The 15464-nt window shown below is 43.5% G+C and overlaps 1 protein-coding gene across 3 annotated transcripts in view; it reads right to left on the bottom strand.

The window, feature by feature from the left end:
* cdh8 (cadherin 8) overlaps positions 1-15464 on the bottom strand; it is a 374224-nt gene that overhangs the window by 137332 nt on the left and 221428 nt on the right. Inside the window, exons 1-2 of one of the 3 annotated variants that reach the window (XM_044135649.1) lie at positions 14612-14742; positions 7074-7641 (exon numbers count right to left, since the gene is read on the bottom strand). In XM_044135649.1, the coding sequence (XP_043991584.1) occupies positions 7074-7334 (261 nt within the window). In that variant the 5' untranslated portion in view covers positions 7335-7641; positions 14612-14742. Of the gene's footprint in view, positions 1-7073; positions 7642-9235; positions 9581-14611; positions 14743-15464 lie in introns of those variants that run through there. The other 2 variants (XM_044135640.1, XM_044135659.1) reach the window with 2 other exon arrangements.

Here is a 15464-nt window from a genome sequence, read left to right on the forward strand (position 1 = left end):
ATAAAAACACTTCACAATAGCATTTAGGATGCGGGTAATATCAGTGTATGGAGGGGGGAACGTAATAATGCCTGTGAGGATAAGGTCACCTGTAAATTCGAAGCGCCAGAGATTTCAACTTGCTCAAATGCACACATAATGCAGTTTGGAGAGAAATCTCTCATAAATATGACCACGCTGACACCTTGGCAAATGTTTGCAAAGATACGGCTGCTATAAAGCCTGGCAGGCGCATTGTATTTACTGCTACAGACACACACACACACACACACACACAGCCCTTCTTGTCTAAATATACTCCATCCAGGCCTGTGTCTGCTCATCTCATTCGAGTCTGTCTGGACTTGGACGCACACAGACATACCGGGCTTGTCGTTGATGGGAAGCCCGACGACGACACAAAGGCACGGACGACCTGTCAAGCTCTTCAAGGGCAGCGCTAATGCGATCCCACGGCTCCATCAGAGCCGTCCCCGCGCCCGGTGTTCTATTACGGTCCGGGAGGGAGAGAGATTGGAAAGGAACGGGGGTTTGAGGGGGGGGGGGAGACTGTGACCACGGTCCATTGATGTAATGGCCCCGCTGGCGTTGGTGATATACTATCCAGGTAGGGCCTTCGGGGAAAGAGGCGAGCCCACCGAGCCAGTCGAAAGGGAAAGGCAGAGAGAAGCAGCAGACTGAAAGCTGTTAGCATGTGTTACTTTTTTTTTAAAGTACACATGAGGTAAGGATGCCGATCTGAGACTAGCAGCTCAATACGGATCTGTGTGGCACAGCTCGAAGGGAGATTATAGAGCTGTGTGGTGTTTTATTTATTTATTTATTTCTTCATTTCTTATTTTCCAGGAGCTGATGTGGGTGTGAGAAAGCAAATGGAACCAAGTCCAACAAAAACACTGATGGGCTTTTCCCTTTCCAGGATTTAATAACAGCTTTCCGATTCAACCCTCTCTCCGCAGCTTTTTGGAACCTGCGTCTAATTTCAGGCTGCGTTTCAGAACGTATTATATCCGAGCCAATGCTTGTAATTTACGTGTCATAATGGCTATCAATCACCGGCAATATTTCGGCTAATATTCTCATTAACTCCCACTCCTCATCCATCAATCAAAGGCAGAGCCAGACAGGAGGCTCAGCTGCAAAGGAAACTGGATGTAGATAAAGGTGGGAGGGGGATCGGCGGCATCACAGGCCTAAGTCGGCGGCGGCCGGGCTCTGATCCGCCAAGCATCAACGGGAACTTTGTTTCCAGGCTCCGTTCAGGACCCTGGTCTCGCCTTTAAAGTTCCCATCTCTGCTGAACGCTCGGAGAAATTTCAACAATGTCACCGTACCACACCCCATCAGCCCCGGGGGCGAGCTTACTCCTCCTCAAGAGTCGCTCTCTCCATAATCACCAAGTCTGAGCTGGAGAGAGGAGGAGGAGGAAGAGAGGGAGACGGAGAGATCGAGTTGGGATTTACAGAGCATCCCACATGTAGCCCCGGCAGTCCGAAGTGCATCAAGTCGGAATGTGATTGGTATCTGTTATGACTTTTAAAAAACAAACATAACCTGATTGAATTACTTTAGCTTTAAAGAGAGAAGCAACAATTATTCCTTCTGCTGCTAAAATCATCCAAATCATTGATTATTACTGTGGCCTGTTGACACTGACATTAGCATTGGGGACGTCTGCTGCTGCAACATGTATAGCATTGGATAGCTTCGCCGATATGATGAATCCTTTAAGCACAACAATAGTCTTTTCCAGTGTCCAATCAGATCAATTTTTAAAAACCTAAAACGTACCAGGGGAAGCGGCTTTGTCGTCCATCTCTCCTATTTGCGGATGTGCGTTAGCATTACAGGAGTATGAGAAACACAATACAAAGTTTCCGGTTCAGGACTTTTGTATGCAAAAGAGGAAACTGCTATTAATTGCGTTGAAATTTTTTAATCCCAGCCCTGGTTCTGTATGGACACATTTTTCTGTATTTTACGTGTTGATCATCAATTAAGGAAAAACTGACCTGTTCTGCTTTGTGGCTGGTGCATCTGATGGGGGTCTACCAATGTGACATTAGCTAACAGTCGTAGAGTAATGAAGATATTACGCCACAGTTTTGAACCAGCTTTAAAGTTCGTGGTCCTTAGACCTCTAAGCAATGACTGTCAGAAAACAGACAAGTTGATTGGCAACAAGTTGACCAGTTGGGCTGCTTTATGTGTTAACAAGCCAGAGAAAACACACCAGCCATTTAAATGACTTTCAGCAGCACGGGTGACACCAAGCGAAGTTTTAGTTTTTAACCCTCGGTTTACGTCAATACCACTAACCAGGCCAAGTAGAGAGCATCAAACAACAACGTCTGAAATTAGTTTAATGCACTATCCTGGACAAAGCCGGTGCATTAACAGTCCAAAGCCAGGTGGTAAACACAAAACGACAAGCAATTAAAACCTCGACTCATATGAGCTGTGAAAATTTCACTTTATGAGATACAGAATCCAATAAATACATAAACACACGCAAGGAGCAGCTGCTTTTACAACACACTGAACCAATTAAATCTCCCCGAGATCTTTTTATTGGTTTCACCTGAATGCACCACGTAAATTGAAAAAACTAAACTGAAACATTTCAAAGAAGTCGGTCCCAGAAATGCCTCTTGAGTTCGTTTTTTAATTTTTTTTTTTGTTTTTTTTTTTTGAAGGGAGCGCAGTCTACAAAATATCACCTTTAATTCCAGCAAAAAAGCACTCAGCAGACTTCCAGAAGCGCTCCAGCCTGACGCTATCCCCCCCTCCGTCTGGTTGAGAATGCTCTCCTGCAGCTTGTTAAAAACGATAAATCTCGTGTTTTTTTCCTCAGAACACATATGAGGAAAGACAAAGCCATTTTCCCCCCTCTTACAGATGTATCCATTTTCTTTGCTGAATCAGTAATCAAAGCTTTTTTTCTCTCTTTTTTTTGGTCTGCATCACTGTCACTCCCTGCAATCTCACACTTCAGTCTGAACTGATGAATATTAATGGTTGATTACAGATTCTCTTTGTGGAAACACAGACACACACACACACGCCCCCATACACACAATGCTGCAGCGGATGAAAGCGTTGGACAATGGGATGAAGGATCAGTCAGATTAGTGCATCTACACTCCATTTCAGCCCTGGAATCCATCATTAGCAAACCAAACAGGATCCGTGTTAAATGATCTGAAGTAAAGGAGTTTAGAGAAGTCATGTCTAGAAAAAAAAAAGTTGAAAAATCTCAGTGCAGACTACCATCAATCTGCCAGGCACTACAAAGGGGGAACACATCCGGATATCTCTTTGGTGCAAACGCAGCAATTTGCACGCTGTTTGTCTTTTGTTCCAACACAGTGTTTTGCCTTTAATGGCCTGGTGTAATTGAGTTGCGTCGTTGTATGTTTTAATAATTGAAGCAGCTTTTGACTGGAGAGGCAGAACAGCGGGAGGACAAGGCCGACGGCTCGGATCAGACGCAGAGTCTGGACCCGGGCGTTTCTTGGGGATAAAATCGTTTCCTGTTTTTTGGACAAAAATCAGAATCTGAGCAGTTTGAGAGATTCTTATTGGGAGTCATCTGATACCGATTCAAAGCCAGCAGGTAGATATAATGCTGCTGCAAATTTAAAAAGCACCAGTCCAAAACTTAATTCATATTCACTCTTTCCAGTTTGGGTATGCAAAGTTCTCCACATAGGATATTAAACAATTTCAAATTTAATCATTTTTTAAAACTAGTTTGTGTTTAATGTGTTAAAAGTTAGGGTTAAACACCAAAGTTACAATTAGATTTAGGTATTAAGAGGACGATAGCCAATCATTTCTGAACCACAGACTGAGTGTTGAGGCCTTAGTATGACACCGGCTGTTTGATACTTTCTTCATATTTTAAAGTTTAAGTACCTTTTAAAACTTGACAACCTTAACAAGCATTAAGTCCACATATTTCATCTCATAAAAATGTTTCTTTTTATTGGTCTGACATAATATTCCAATTTTTAAATGTCATCTATTCATTAACTGTCAGCAGAAAATCATCACAATTAGCATAAATTAACAAAAGAAAACATCCATTTGTGTGCAATTAATCCATGTAATGTGTTTCACGGGTGATAAAGTTCCTAAAATAAACCGACTTTTCAACAATATTTTAATTTATTGAGTGGGTCTGTTTTTGTTATTGAATCTGTTATTGAATGCGAGTGTTTGGAAGTTAGTGTGGATCGGCGTTTGGAGAGGAAGCAATGAGAGTTTAACAGGCAGGTATCAATATCCAATCGTCTTCGAGTTCTGGCCCCCCAACTCCTGCTCTGACCGATTCCAGAACTACAACACATTAACAAGATAAAATACATCCTGCATGTTCAGAAAAAGATCAAATGACAGAAACATTCCCATACATGCATCAAAGCGTGACGCTAACCTCTATCCGATTATCCAAATGAAATACATCAGAGGACAGGCTGTAGGTTGATGTGCTTACACACTGAAAACAGCAGGAGTTTTGACACCTTCAATGGAGAGAAAGAAATCAGATTTTTCAGAATTTGCTACACAGATCACCATTAATGCATTAAAGCAGACTGTATACTGCTGACTTTTTATCTGTTTTTTTTTGTTTTGTTACTGGGACGACATCGAAGCAGCAAAAATTCTGGCTCTCCGAATCCTTGAGCCTGTACAGCTGCTGCTTATGGGCTCTCTGTCTGCTCCAGTCGCATGCATTCTTCCTTCTTGCTTCTGGAAGACTGAGTCTGTCTGCTTTCCCACATTTGCCTATTTCTGTTCTTAATGAAGGGATATTTCTGAAGCACCTTTGGCTCATGATGAGTAATCCTTAAAATCCCCTCCAACTCAGTGTTCATTTTAAGCTACAGCCAAGCAACAAGCTTTCACAGCTGTCTCCCCGGCTTCACTTTAACAGGTACTGTATGTCTGCTTCGACCGACGCCAGCGGGACTGACGGGGGCTGACGAGCACGTCGCTCACTGAATCACAATGTCAGGAAACGGTGCGCTGAAGAAGAAAAGAGAAAAGGGAAAAAAGAGGGCTTGGGGCAGCGGTGGTGGCGCTGCCATGAGATAGGGGTACTGTCATGGTTGGTAGTGGTCCGTCTCTGTCTTCCATACCTAACTCCCCTCAATCCCCATGAACTACAGCTCTCCTATCTTTATGCTAATGCTCTGTGATGAGAGAAAACACAGCAGATGGAACCCTGGTATATATATTTTTTAAAAAGAAAATCAATAGGATGATCTCTTCCTCATAAACACCGTCTCTTTCTCTGGTTCACTTCGTCAGCGTAGGTGAGAGGAGTCGGGTCATGGGCGCGGATTAGGGAGGAGTCAAATTAAGGCTTGGAGTTCGGTGGCTATAAACAAACTCTGTGATGGAAGAAGTCCAACTTCTGCCTCGACTTCCTGGATAATCGTCTGCGGCAGACGCTGCGGAGGAAATCTAGCTAAACACCCAGAGAGCTATACGACCCATTTGAATCCCACCTCCCACCCATTTGATTCATCTTTTAATTAAGCGTGAGAAACACGGGGAGGAAAAAAGTGGAAAGAAAAGGAGACAGAGGTACAGAAAAGGGAGAGGGAGATTTATAGTCCTGAACCGATGCGGTGCCATCTTGGTCTAACTTATCTCGGCTCTGCCAGCCACACTCATGAGCACTTAACCTTGCAGTGAACGCAACCCATCATCAGCGCTTTGCAAAAGGGCTAGCTCTCGCTCACCCTCCCCCAGCACCCCTCCGTTCTGCACCCGGTCCTCGCACTGTCCTTCATCAGGAAGGTACCTGTGACTAACCTGCCCTACAGTCAAGTTTCCGTTGCATTAGCAGAGGCCTTGACAGAGAGCATCCTTCACTATATGGACCGTAGAGTGTTTGTGTACCTGCTATTTCCTGTAGAACATTTTCAACTCGGTTAATCACAAATTCTTCTCTCTCTATTTATTTTTTCTTTTTTATAGAAAATATAGAGAAAAACATGATTATGTAACAGTTTGTCAGGTGACATCCCGAGCTTTCAACGCTCTGGATCCCACAGCTGCGGCGGAGACCTCGAGTTCCAAGCTCACGTGTGGACCCCGTGGCCCCCGCGAGTGTTTGCTTCCTCTTGCATCCTAATGAGCAGCCATTGTCGAATCCTGTGGAGGCTGGCCTAAATGACTCGACTGAAAAATTAATGCATCACTTAACAGCGTTTTTGTGTCGTGTTTGCACGATGTACTGAAAGCACAGGTGCAAACCCCACGTGGTGGCCAATCTTTAATTGATGAGGCCATATGACAAGGTTTGGAACAGAGGACGATGCTTAAAGTAGTTACTTGGCCAGTGAGTCATAAGCAACATTGGGGATACAAGCTTGCTGTCCAATTTGAGATTCTGGTAAACTGTTTGCAAAAGGCTATTACCAAACGAGATCAAATATTGCGCCCGGTGGCCTGTGTCCCTGCTCCTGCCAGAGTGGTTGGATGATACTGTCGGGCGGGAGTGAAGGGAAGATGCCAGGCTGACTCTCCCCAGGTGAAAGTCAGCAAAGAGCTGTGAACAAGCTGCTTTGGCGGGGCCAGCCAACAGCCTTCCACCTCGACGCAGGGCCGGGGGGAGCAGGTGGCCCTGAGCTGCAGGATGGAAAATGGAGCCTACCCCACGTGCTTCCTGTGCCATGCATAATCTGTAATGCATGCCTTCATGTGGCAAAGCGGGAAGAGGGAAGGTTCTTCCTGCAGAAACTGTGGGAAGAACTAGAAATCTGCTTCAAGGGCATACAAAGGTATAAGCTACAAAAAAAAAAGAAAAAGTGAAAATATTGCCTGGATGTAGCTTAGATTGTGTCCATATAGACCCCTGCCCTCCCATGTCCTCTCTCAGCCTCCGTCCTCAAATCTCCGTCTCCCCCTCCCTCTCGCCTCTTCGACACCGAGCCCTCCCACCACCCATTGGGAAGAGAGCGAAACAAGGAGGAAGACGGACCCATTCAGACGGGCCGAATTAATGTTTGCACACGATAAGCAAGCTTAATATAACGCTGACAATCACAAACACTCACCCTGCCAACCAGGATTGGATCCCGTCCAGAGAATTCCTCCAGCACAAACATTTGATTCCAAACCCATCCTCTCTTGGCGCGGCTCAGTAATCTTTGTCCTTCGCCAAGACCGCTCGCCGCCGCCGCCGCCAACCCTCCGGTTTGTGCTGTTCTGGACTGGCCCCCAACGGGGGTCGTGGAAACGGAGGGGACGCAAGTAATCCACACCAGCAGCAAGGACATCCACAGATCCACCAGCATCTCCTCGGACCTCTTTGGCATCCTGTCGCTGCTTGTTTTTTCTTTTTGCTTGTTTGACAGTTTGTTTGCTTTACTGGACTCTTCTTCTTCTTCTTCTCCTCCTCCTCTCTCCACCTCTTGCCCCGCCTCCCCCCTCCTCTCTCTTCAGATCAACAGCTCCTTCTTAGATAACAAGAAAAGGTTACTTGTGTCCTCTTAGAGCGGCAGAGCTTGCATTCATGGTGCGATAAAGGTCACCGGCGTAGCTTGGCGTGCCTCCATAGCAGTTGGTGAGGGGGGGTGAGGCTCTCTGCGTGGCGTCCATTGGCCGTTACTCCAAGGGGGAGACCTGAAAGGGAGCAATCAGAGTTTGTTAGTCTCTTCGGACTCATGGAGGGTCGCGAGGAAGGAGGAAGTCAAAGAAACATCTGAAGGAGTTCTGTGTGACAGTCATAGCTACAGGGAGTGGAGAGGTGTTTGGGAGGGGGGAGCTGTAAGGAACAGCAGCGGCCCTGACCCAACATCCTCATCTAATTTTTCACCTTATCCTTCCTAGAACAAGAAGAACCGTACTCCTAGGCTCTCCACCCCCTCCCCTACAATATCCGATTGCTGCGTTAGTAATCTGTCGTTCTGGGGGGATTATCCCGGTCAGATTTTGAGGACTCTCGTGATTTTATGTGATCGATGTTGTGACAAGTTGAGCACATTCACACACTGCAGGCAGATTCCTCAGACACCCTCTCCTCCTCCCCTGTGCTTTAAGTTCCAAGGTGAAGCAGGTGAGCGATGTCAACAGGACTGCAGCCCTCTGATATCAAAAGAAACCAGATGAGATTATTGCCAAAAAAAAAAAAAAAGGTAGGTTTAGGTATGTTTACTTACTGAAGCAGATATGGAATATCACACCAGAAGTGTTCTTTTGTGATAAGCATGAACACAAAGTTGATGTTTTTGAATATTTTCCAAGCAAATTCTCTAACAATCTGATAAGGCAAAGCTGGTGTTCTTCTCTTAAAGGTTTAACTTTTACCAGCTGGGTGTGATTTCATTAGACAGGAATAAAGACCAAAGAACTAATGCAGAGGATTTCACTGAGCCCAGCAGATTGTTTCCAGTTCCCAGGAACTTTTACAGACCCAATAACGTAAGGCTACTGCATTTCCAAGGACAATTATTTGAAACCCAAAGCTACAGTACTGAAGTCTATATTGTGACCCGGAGACCAAAAATTACATATTACAAAAGAAATATTTTTTAAAAAAAATCTCCTAAGACAAGATTTTACAAATATTTAAATACAATCTGCACTGCGTTTTTCTAAGTCTTGCATCCACTTCGGTTTGAACCTAAGCATAAATTTCAGCACCAAGAGACAGAGGGACAGATCCCCGGCGGATGGCAGCCCCGTCCAGGCGACTCAGGCGCCAACGGAGCGCCGGGAACCAGCCAGAGGAGCTGTCCAAGGTGGGAAAACGCTCAAGCTTGATTTATTTATTTCTTTATTTATTTCCGTTACTGCTGCTGTTTCTAAATCAAATCCATAAAGTACGAGGCGCCGGGTTGGATCTGTACCATCCAACAGCGCTCTCTCTCTCTCTCTTCCTCACTCTCTCTGAAGTTTCAGTCGGTCTTTGCGCATCAGCTGAGCGACTGGAGCGCACAAGCGGTCCGATTTGCGGGGGAATCAGCCACATGCAGCCGGCATGTATGACAGGCGCAGAAAGGAGTTCAGGGGAGGGGGGGAAAAAAAAAAAAAAGAAAAGATAAGCCAAGTTGCAGACCTTTCTGCAAACCTGCTGGGTTTGGGGACGGAATCTCTCAAACGAGCTCGGATAAGAGGAGAAGAGAAGACTTCTTCAGCCTGACCGTGTATTAAGGTGTCAGTCGCCTACCTGACGGGGCTTCGCTTTTTAATGCAACGGTGGCTCGCTTGTACTTACTCGTGAGACTCGGATCCTTTCCCGCTGCTGCATTATTTTAGCGTTTTGCCTTCCAAAAATCGCTAAAAACTCCATTAGGTTTTCCCTCCGAGGTAAAAAAAAATAAATAAATAAATGCAAATAAAAATAAATGAATAAATGAAAACCAAAATGTGCAAACAAGCGCCTGGGCGACAGCAAAAAAATAAAAAAAGAGAATAAGAGAAAGAAATAAAGAAAATCCGTCCTGCAGTTAGTCAATGCGGAGCGACACGGTGTTGGTGGCGCGCAGTTAGAGGAGCTCCGACAGGCTGGCTGGCCGACTGGGGAAGTGAGGAGGAGATGGAGGAGAGAGCTGCACGCTGGAGGAGGAGAGGAGGAGAGGAGAGGAAGAGAGGAAAAGTGAGGGGGAGAAACCTCCCTCCGCTGCGCTCATTGGGTTGATGAGGAGTCGGGTCAACAGGCGCGCAAATGAACGAACGCACGGCGCTTCAACACCGGCCACGGACGCACAGTAATAATAATTATGTCAATAATAATAACAATAATAAAAAAAGGTTAACGTCTCGTGTTCAAAGCGTCAGCTGTACGCATTTTATCCTCAACTGTTACTCTCTTTTTTTTAACTGTTGGGGGGGAAACGGCGCGTGAGTTTTCTGACACGCAGAAAGCCGCGCGCGGCTGCTCATTACCAGTCATCTGATCGGGTTCACGAGCGACCAGATGGACACACGGTGGAGGCTGAGAGGGAAAGAGAAGAACTCCTCTGTCCTTCCGGGTTTACCATGATGTTTACAGCTTTTTCTGCATTTTAACAGGGAAAACTCTTCACGTGCATTAAATAAAACAGGAAAAAAAAAAAAACGAATTATTGGTTAGCTAAAAAGAAGTAGTGTGGGTGTGGGAGGGGGTGAGGCTCTTATTAAGACCGTTAATGAAAAGGTCATGGCTCATCATTGCGGGGATGAATTAAGAGTGTGTGAGTGCGGCTGTGTGTGTGAATGACAGCAGAGGGGAATCATTTAGCTGCCCATAGAGGGAGCCCTCTAGTGTTTGTGTGGCAACTCGGCAGCAGTGGAGGTGACAGAGGGGGAAATATCACATTGAGGTGTTTTATTTTTTTTCAGTTTGTCACATTAAAAACCCCAAAATTAAAAAAAAAAAAATAAATCTATATTTTGTTAATATGGTCGACCAAGCTTGATCATAATTGTTACATGGAAGAAAAATGATACAGGGTTTTCATATTATAATCTGAAAAGTGTGGTGTGTATTTGTATTCTAAGTCAATACTTTGCAGAACTACGTTTCACTGCAGCTGCCATTGCAAGTGTTCTGGGCTTACAGCAGCTTTCATCTTTCCAGGGCTGCGCCTAATGATTATTTTCGTAATCGATCATTCTGATGATTAATCGATTAAACAAGTTCATGTGGCAGAATGGACAACATTCTGCAGATTTTTCATATCTCCCACTCAAGCATGTTCTGTGCAAAAAAAATGCAAATAAACAAATAATTCGAATTTTTAAATCATTTTATAGCCTAAAGTATAATAGCAGCATTCCTTTGGTGAATGGTTGTCCATTTGTGGCAAATGATGCATCTGGAGCCAAAAAATACTTACAATATTAACATATTACTGCTCAGTGTTGTTCTTTCAGTGTGTTTTAGTGTCTGCATACTCCATTTCAACAATTATCCAATCACTAAATTAGTTTACTTTTATTTCAATATTCGATTAGTATCGTAATTAATCTGATTAATCATTTCAGCCCTAATCTAGAGTCTGACACTTTTACCAATTCTTCTTTACAAAATAGTTCCAGCTTTGTGAGGTGGGTCAGAGGCCATTCACTGTCAGGTGTTTTGTTGCCTCTAATAAGTTTTTCATCCAGTATCGTTTGAAATTTGTCTCCTACCAGCTTCCCTTCCCCTGCTCTCAGAAAACTACCATCCCCTTTGCATGATGCTGCCGCCACCATGTTTAACAGCGAAGGTGTTGAAAATGTTGACTTTTGTGGGCTAAGCCAGTAGCCGTCCAGTCAACAGATTCTCCCACCTGAGCCTTTGCAGCTCCTCCAGAGTTTCACTGGTGCTGCTTTTCTGATTAACAATCTCTGTTTAGGTTTCTAAATTACTTTGGCTAAAACTTACGAAGAATCAACAACTGTTGGACATAACATGGATTTTCCACAAAGAACGACTCTAAAATCATGTTTTAAGATCCATTTCTCTTGAATCTCTGGGGAGATCCAAGAGAAATCTCCCCTGATTCCCCCCATCTGTGAGATGGAAATTTCATCAATTTCCATCCCATTGAAAAAAAATCTATTCATTTTTTTTTCTAAATTTGATGCTAATCCTTATTTTAAATCCTAAAATTAGAAACTAAATGACACTGTATTTCATAGAAGATTTTTCCTGAATATTTTTTTCAGAAAGGCATGCGACATTTGTGGCTCTAAAGGAGTTTTATTTGGCTGGCCTGACAGCAAAAATGGATCTTTAGGCTGTAAAGGGTGCAGACCCGAGCTGTGAGACCTCCACACACGACCGCTGTCATAAGACTTTACGTAGGCATCAGGAGCAAAGTGGGCGCTTAATATGTCCCTCTTTGCAAAAAAAATTTATCCGTAAAACATCTTCTTTCACTTACAAATGATCTGATATTGTTTGGGTCCAACAGCACGCTAACGTGACAAGACGTTAAAAGATTTCAAAGCGCAGGATTCCACAAGGTGCTGTACATGCGATTTCATTTTAACTGCTTGTTATAAAAGACTTTGTCAGAGAACACAGCATGTTGTTGTGCTTCACCACCTTAAAACCCCAGACCTGTTCCTCTGAGGCTTTTTTTTTTTTTTTTTTTCCATTTTCCTCCTGGAGGCCTTTTGACCCAAACGCCAGAAATCCTAATTAGCAAAGACATCAAGTCGACCATTATTTATTTCTGTACGATTTAATTCTCCTCCCACTCCTGCTTTGATGCCGCAGCTGCGTGTCAGATGGGAATTCTCCAATCATCTTTCTTAAAAGCCCCCGCTGCATAATGCATGAGGCTGTAAATGTTGAGCCATGTTGCTCTTTCTCCATATGGATGAAGTCTTCATTGACGGACGTGCGGAGCACATCGGGTATGGGTGGATGGACACGAATGTGTTATTTAACAAAACAATAAATAAAATAAAGTAACTGCTTAGGGATCGCTGCTGATCTCGAATCGAAGTACAGAAAGAAGCACATTGGAGCACACGAAGCTGGTACTGCTTACATGCAGCCTCCCACACATATGTACGGAGCATCTGGAGCTTATTCACAGCCGCTTCACTTTTTACACATTATCTTATGCTACAGTCTTTCCTCGACAGTCTTTACACAAATCCATGAATGTTTTGCTAACTTACTGAAAACAGAAAACAAGTAGCTCTAGACTGAACTATTTACACAAATAATCCTTCGGATATTTTCACAGCTTAAACGATATCCTCTTGTCGTAAATTCAGTTAATTGGACTTGATTGGGAAAGGCACACAGCTGCCTACATGAGGTTCTACGGTTGACGGAAGGTCAAAGGTCAAACACCAAGAAGGAAATCAAAGGAATTGTCTGTAGTTGTCCGTAACAGGATTGTCTTGGAGCACCAATCTGTGGAAGGTTCCAGAAACATTTCTGCTACTTTAAGGTCCCACTGAGTTCAGCGGCCTCCATTATTGGTCAATGGAAGAAGTTTGGTTAGAAGCCACCGATCTAAACTGAGTGACCAGGAGAGAAGGATCCTACTCAGGGAGGAGACCAAGAAACCAATGGTCACTCTGTCAGAGCAAGAACCATCTTCAGCAATCCACCAATCAGGCCTGGATGGTGGAGTGACCAGAAAGCCACTCCTTAATAAGAGGAACATGGCCGCCTGTCTGGAGTTTACCTAAAAGCTCCTGAAGGACTCTTAGAGCAGGAGGAACAAGATTCTCTGGCCTGATGAGACCAAGATTGAAGTCTTTAGTGTGAATGCCAGGCGTCATGTTTGGAGGAAGCTCCACCATCCCTATAGTGAGGCACGGTGGTGACTGCATCATGCTATTGAGATGTTTTGTAACAGTAGGAAGTGACGGACTAGTCAGGAAAGATGGATGCAGCATTGTTCAGAGACATCCTGGATGAAAAACTCCTCCATAGCATGTGGACCTCAGACTTGAGCGACGGTTCATTTTTCTGCAGGATGACGACCCAAAGCTCGTGGCTAAGGTATCTAGAGTGGCTTCAGAACCACTGTGTGAATGTCCTAGAGTGGCCAAACTAGAGTTCAGACTTGAACACGATCGAATGTCTCTGGAGAAATTTGAAAATGGCAGACAGATGTCTCCATTCAACCTGACGGAGCTGCAGAAGAACTGTAAATAGGAGCAGGTCAAACTGCCTAAAGATAGGTGAGCTAAGCTGGTGGCATTGTTTTTAAAAATACCGCCAGCTTGAATTGCTGCCAACAAAGTATTAAGCAAAGACTGTAAATACTTCCATAAAGGTCATTTGTGGGATTACTATTTCTAACAAACTTGCACAACGCTAGAAATAAGGCTGGAACCTAAACTGTGGAAGAAGTGAAGCACTGCAGATATACATGAAGAACCTAACACAATCTAACAGTATTTTTACCTTTTCTGTACTGATTTCTGAAGTCAGGACATGTTCTGGCTAAATGCCCCATCGGTAGCAGGTGAATTCAGAATTAATAAATCATTAAAAAAAAAATCTCCTTCGGTGCAGAGACTTTTGTGCCAACGAGATGGCTCAAGCTTTAAATTAGAGATTAATTCCACTGACATGGCCCCGGCAAGTGATCAAAATATCAGATGGCTTAGAAAAAGGCAAAGTAAGTGAAGGGGAAATGGTCTTTAGAAGCCAAGCATTCTCAATCGATCATTAGTTACCGATTTGTCATAGGTATTAATCACAGAGCTGTTGCAGGGCGAACCACAGACTGGCATGTCTACAAGTTACGAACAGTCAGGGAGAGTTTGGTGCAGGACTTAGCCGGTTTTGTTTGGCTTTAATTCGTTCAGTCTTCTTACCAGGCTCATTTTTAAACCCTGCTGTTCTGCCCCAAACTACACTAGTTCAAATATTTTTAAGAGAAATATATTTTCCCTTAAACATATTTGTTATTCCATATCTGTTAGAGTTCGCCATATAACTCCAGCTTAAACACTGCTGTTGTAACTTTGCTTCACATAATATCCAGAGTTTGCTTTATGGTAGCAGTATGTTGCAGTTTACATCCATATTTATGAATTTTTAAAACTAACACTGTTGAAATATTTGGTAAATTTAAAAGGCAAATTTCCTTTTGTAGAAAAGGGACATTTCTGGTAAGTCACTTCTCTGTTTCTTGTTTATACTCACTATTGTTTGTCTCTGCTCAAATCCTACAGTTAGCGCAGGTGTATAATAGACATAAAACACGTAGACGTCTCATGGAGGGCGTCAGCTAGTCGCAGCTAGTCGTCATAGCAGCCGCCATATTGGACGTCTTCTTCTTGTTCTTTGTCTTGGCGGTAGGCAGGAAATCTACAGGTGTGCATTACCACCACCTAGTGGTTCATGGTGGCTTAAAGAGATTAGACAGATGGACGGAGTTAAATTTTCATATGGTTGAATGTTAAAAAACAAACAATTTTGAGTCTAAACTCAACCTTGGTTGAGCTAATATTTAGCTATATGAAGACGCAACTTGTTGAATAAATAATATCCATTCAAAAACTGTAACATTGAATATTTTTTATATAACTCCATCAAGTCTGTTATAGTGCAACAACTTTTTTTTCTTATATTGTTAGTTGGCTCCCTTAATGAAAGTGCTGTGCTCTCTAACCTTTGACAAATGGCACTAGGCTGCATTTTAATAACACATCAAGCCTGGTCCTGTTTCAGGAATTTCCATCTTGGTGAGGATTAAGTCACAATACTTCACACTCTGAGTCCGTAGTAGTTTTTGATTGGCTGGAGGGTGTCTATTATTTCTCATAAGTGACAGCTGAAAAGTAGTTTCACGACTGAAACTGCTTTTTAGCCATTCTAAATTAATGAGCTCGATCCACCATAATGACTGCCATCAGGTGGCTGTGGACAATGCAACATTAGGAATAAATGAAGTAAAAAAGGAAGCTGAATACTTAATAACACCAAGTGTAGTCCTTCACTGTATTTTCAATGTGACTAAAACATAGGTTCCAATGTTCTCTGAACTTTATTTGAC

The sequence above is a fragment of the Gambusia affinis genome, linkage group LG02 (genome assembly GCF_019740435.1).
Source record: "Gambusia affinis linkage group LG02, SWU_Gaff_1.0, whole genome shotgun sequence".
Classification (NCBI taxonomy): domain Eukaryota; kingdom Metazoa; phylum Chordata; class Actinopteri; order Cyprinodontiformes; family Poeciliidae; genus Gambusia; species Gambusia affinis.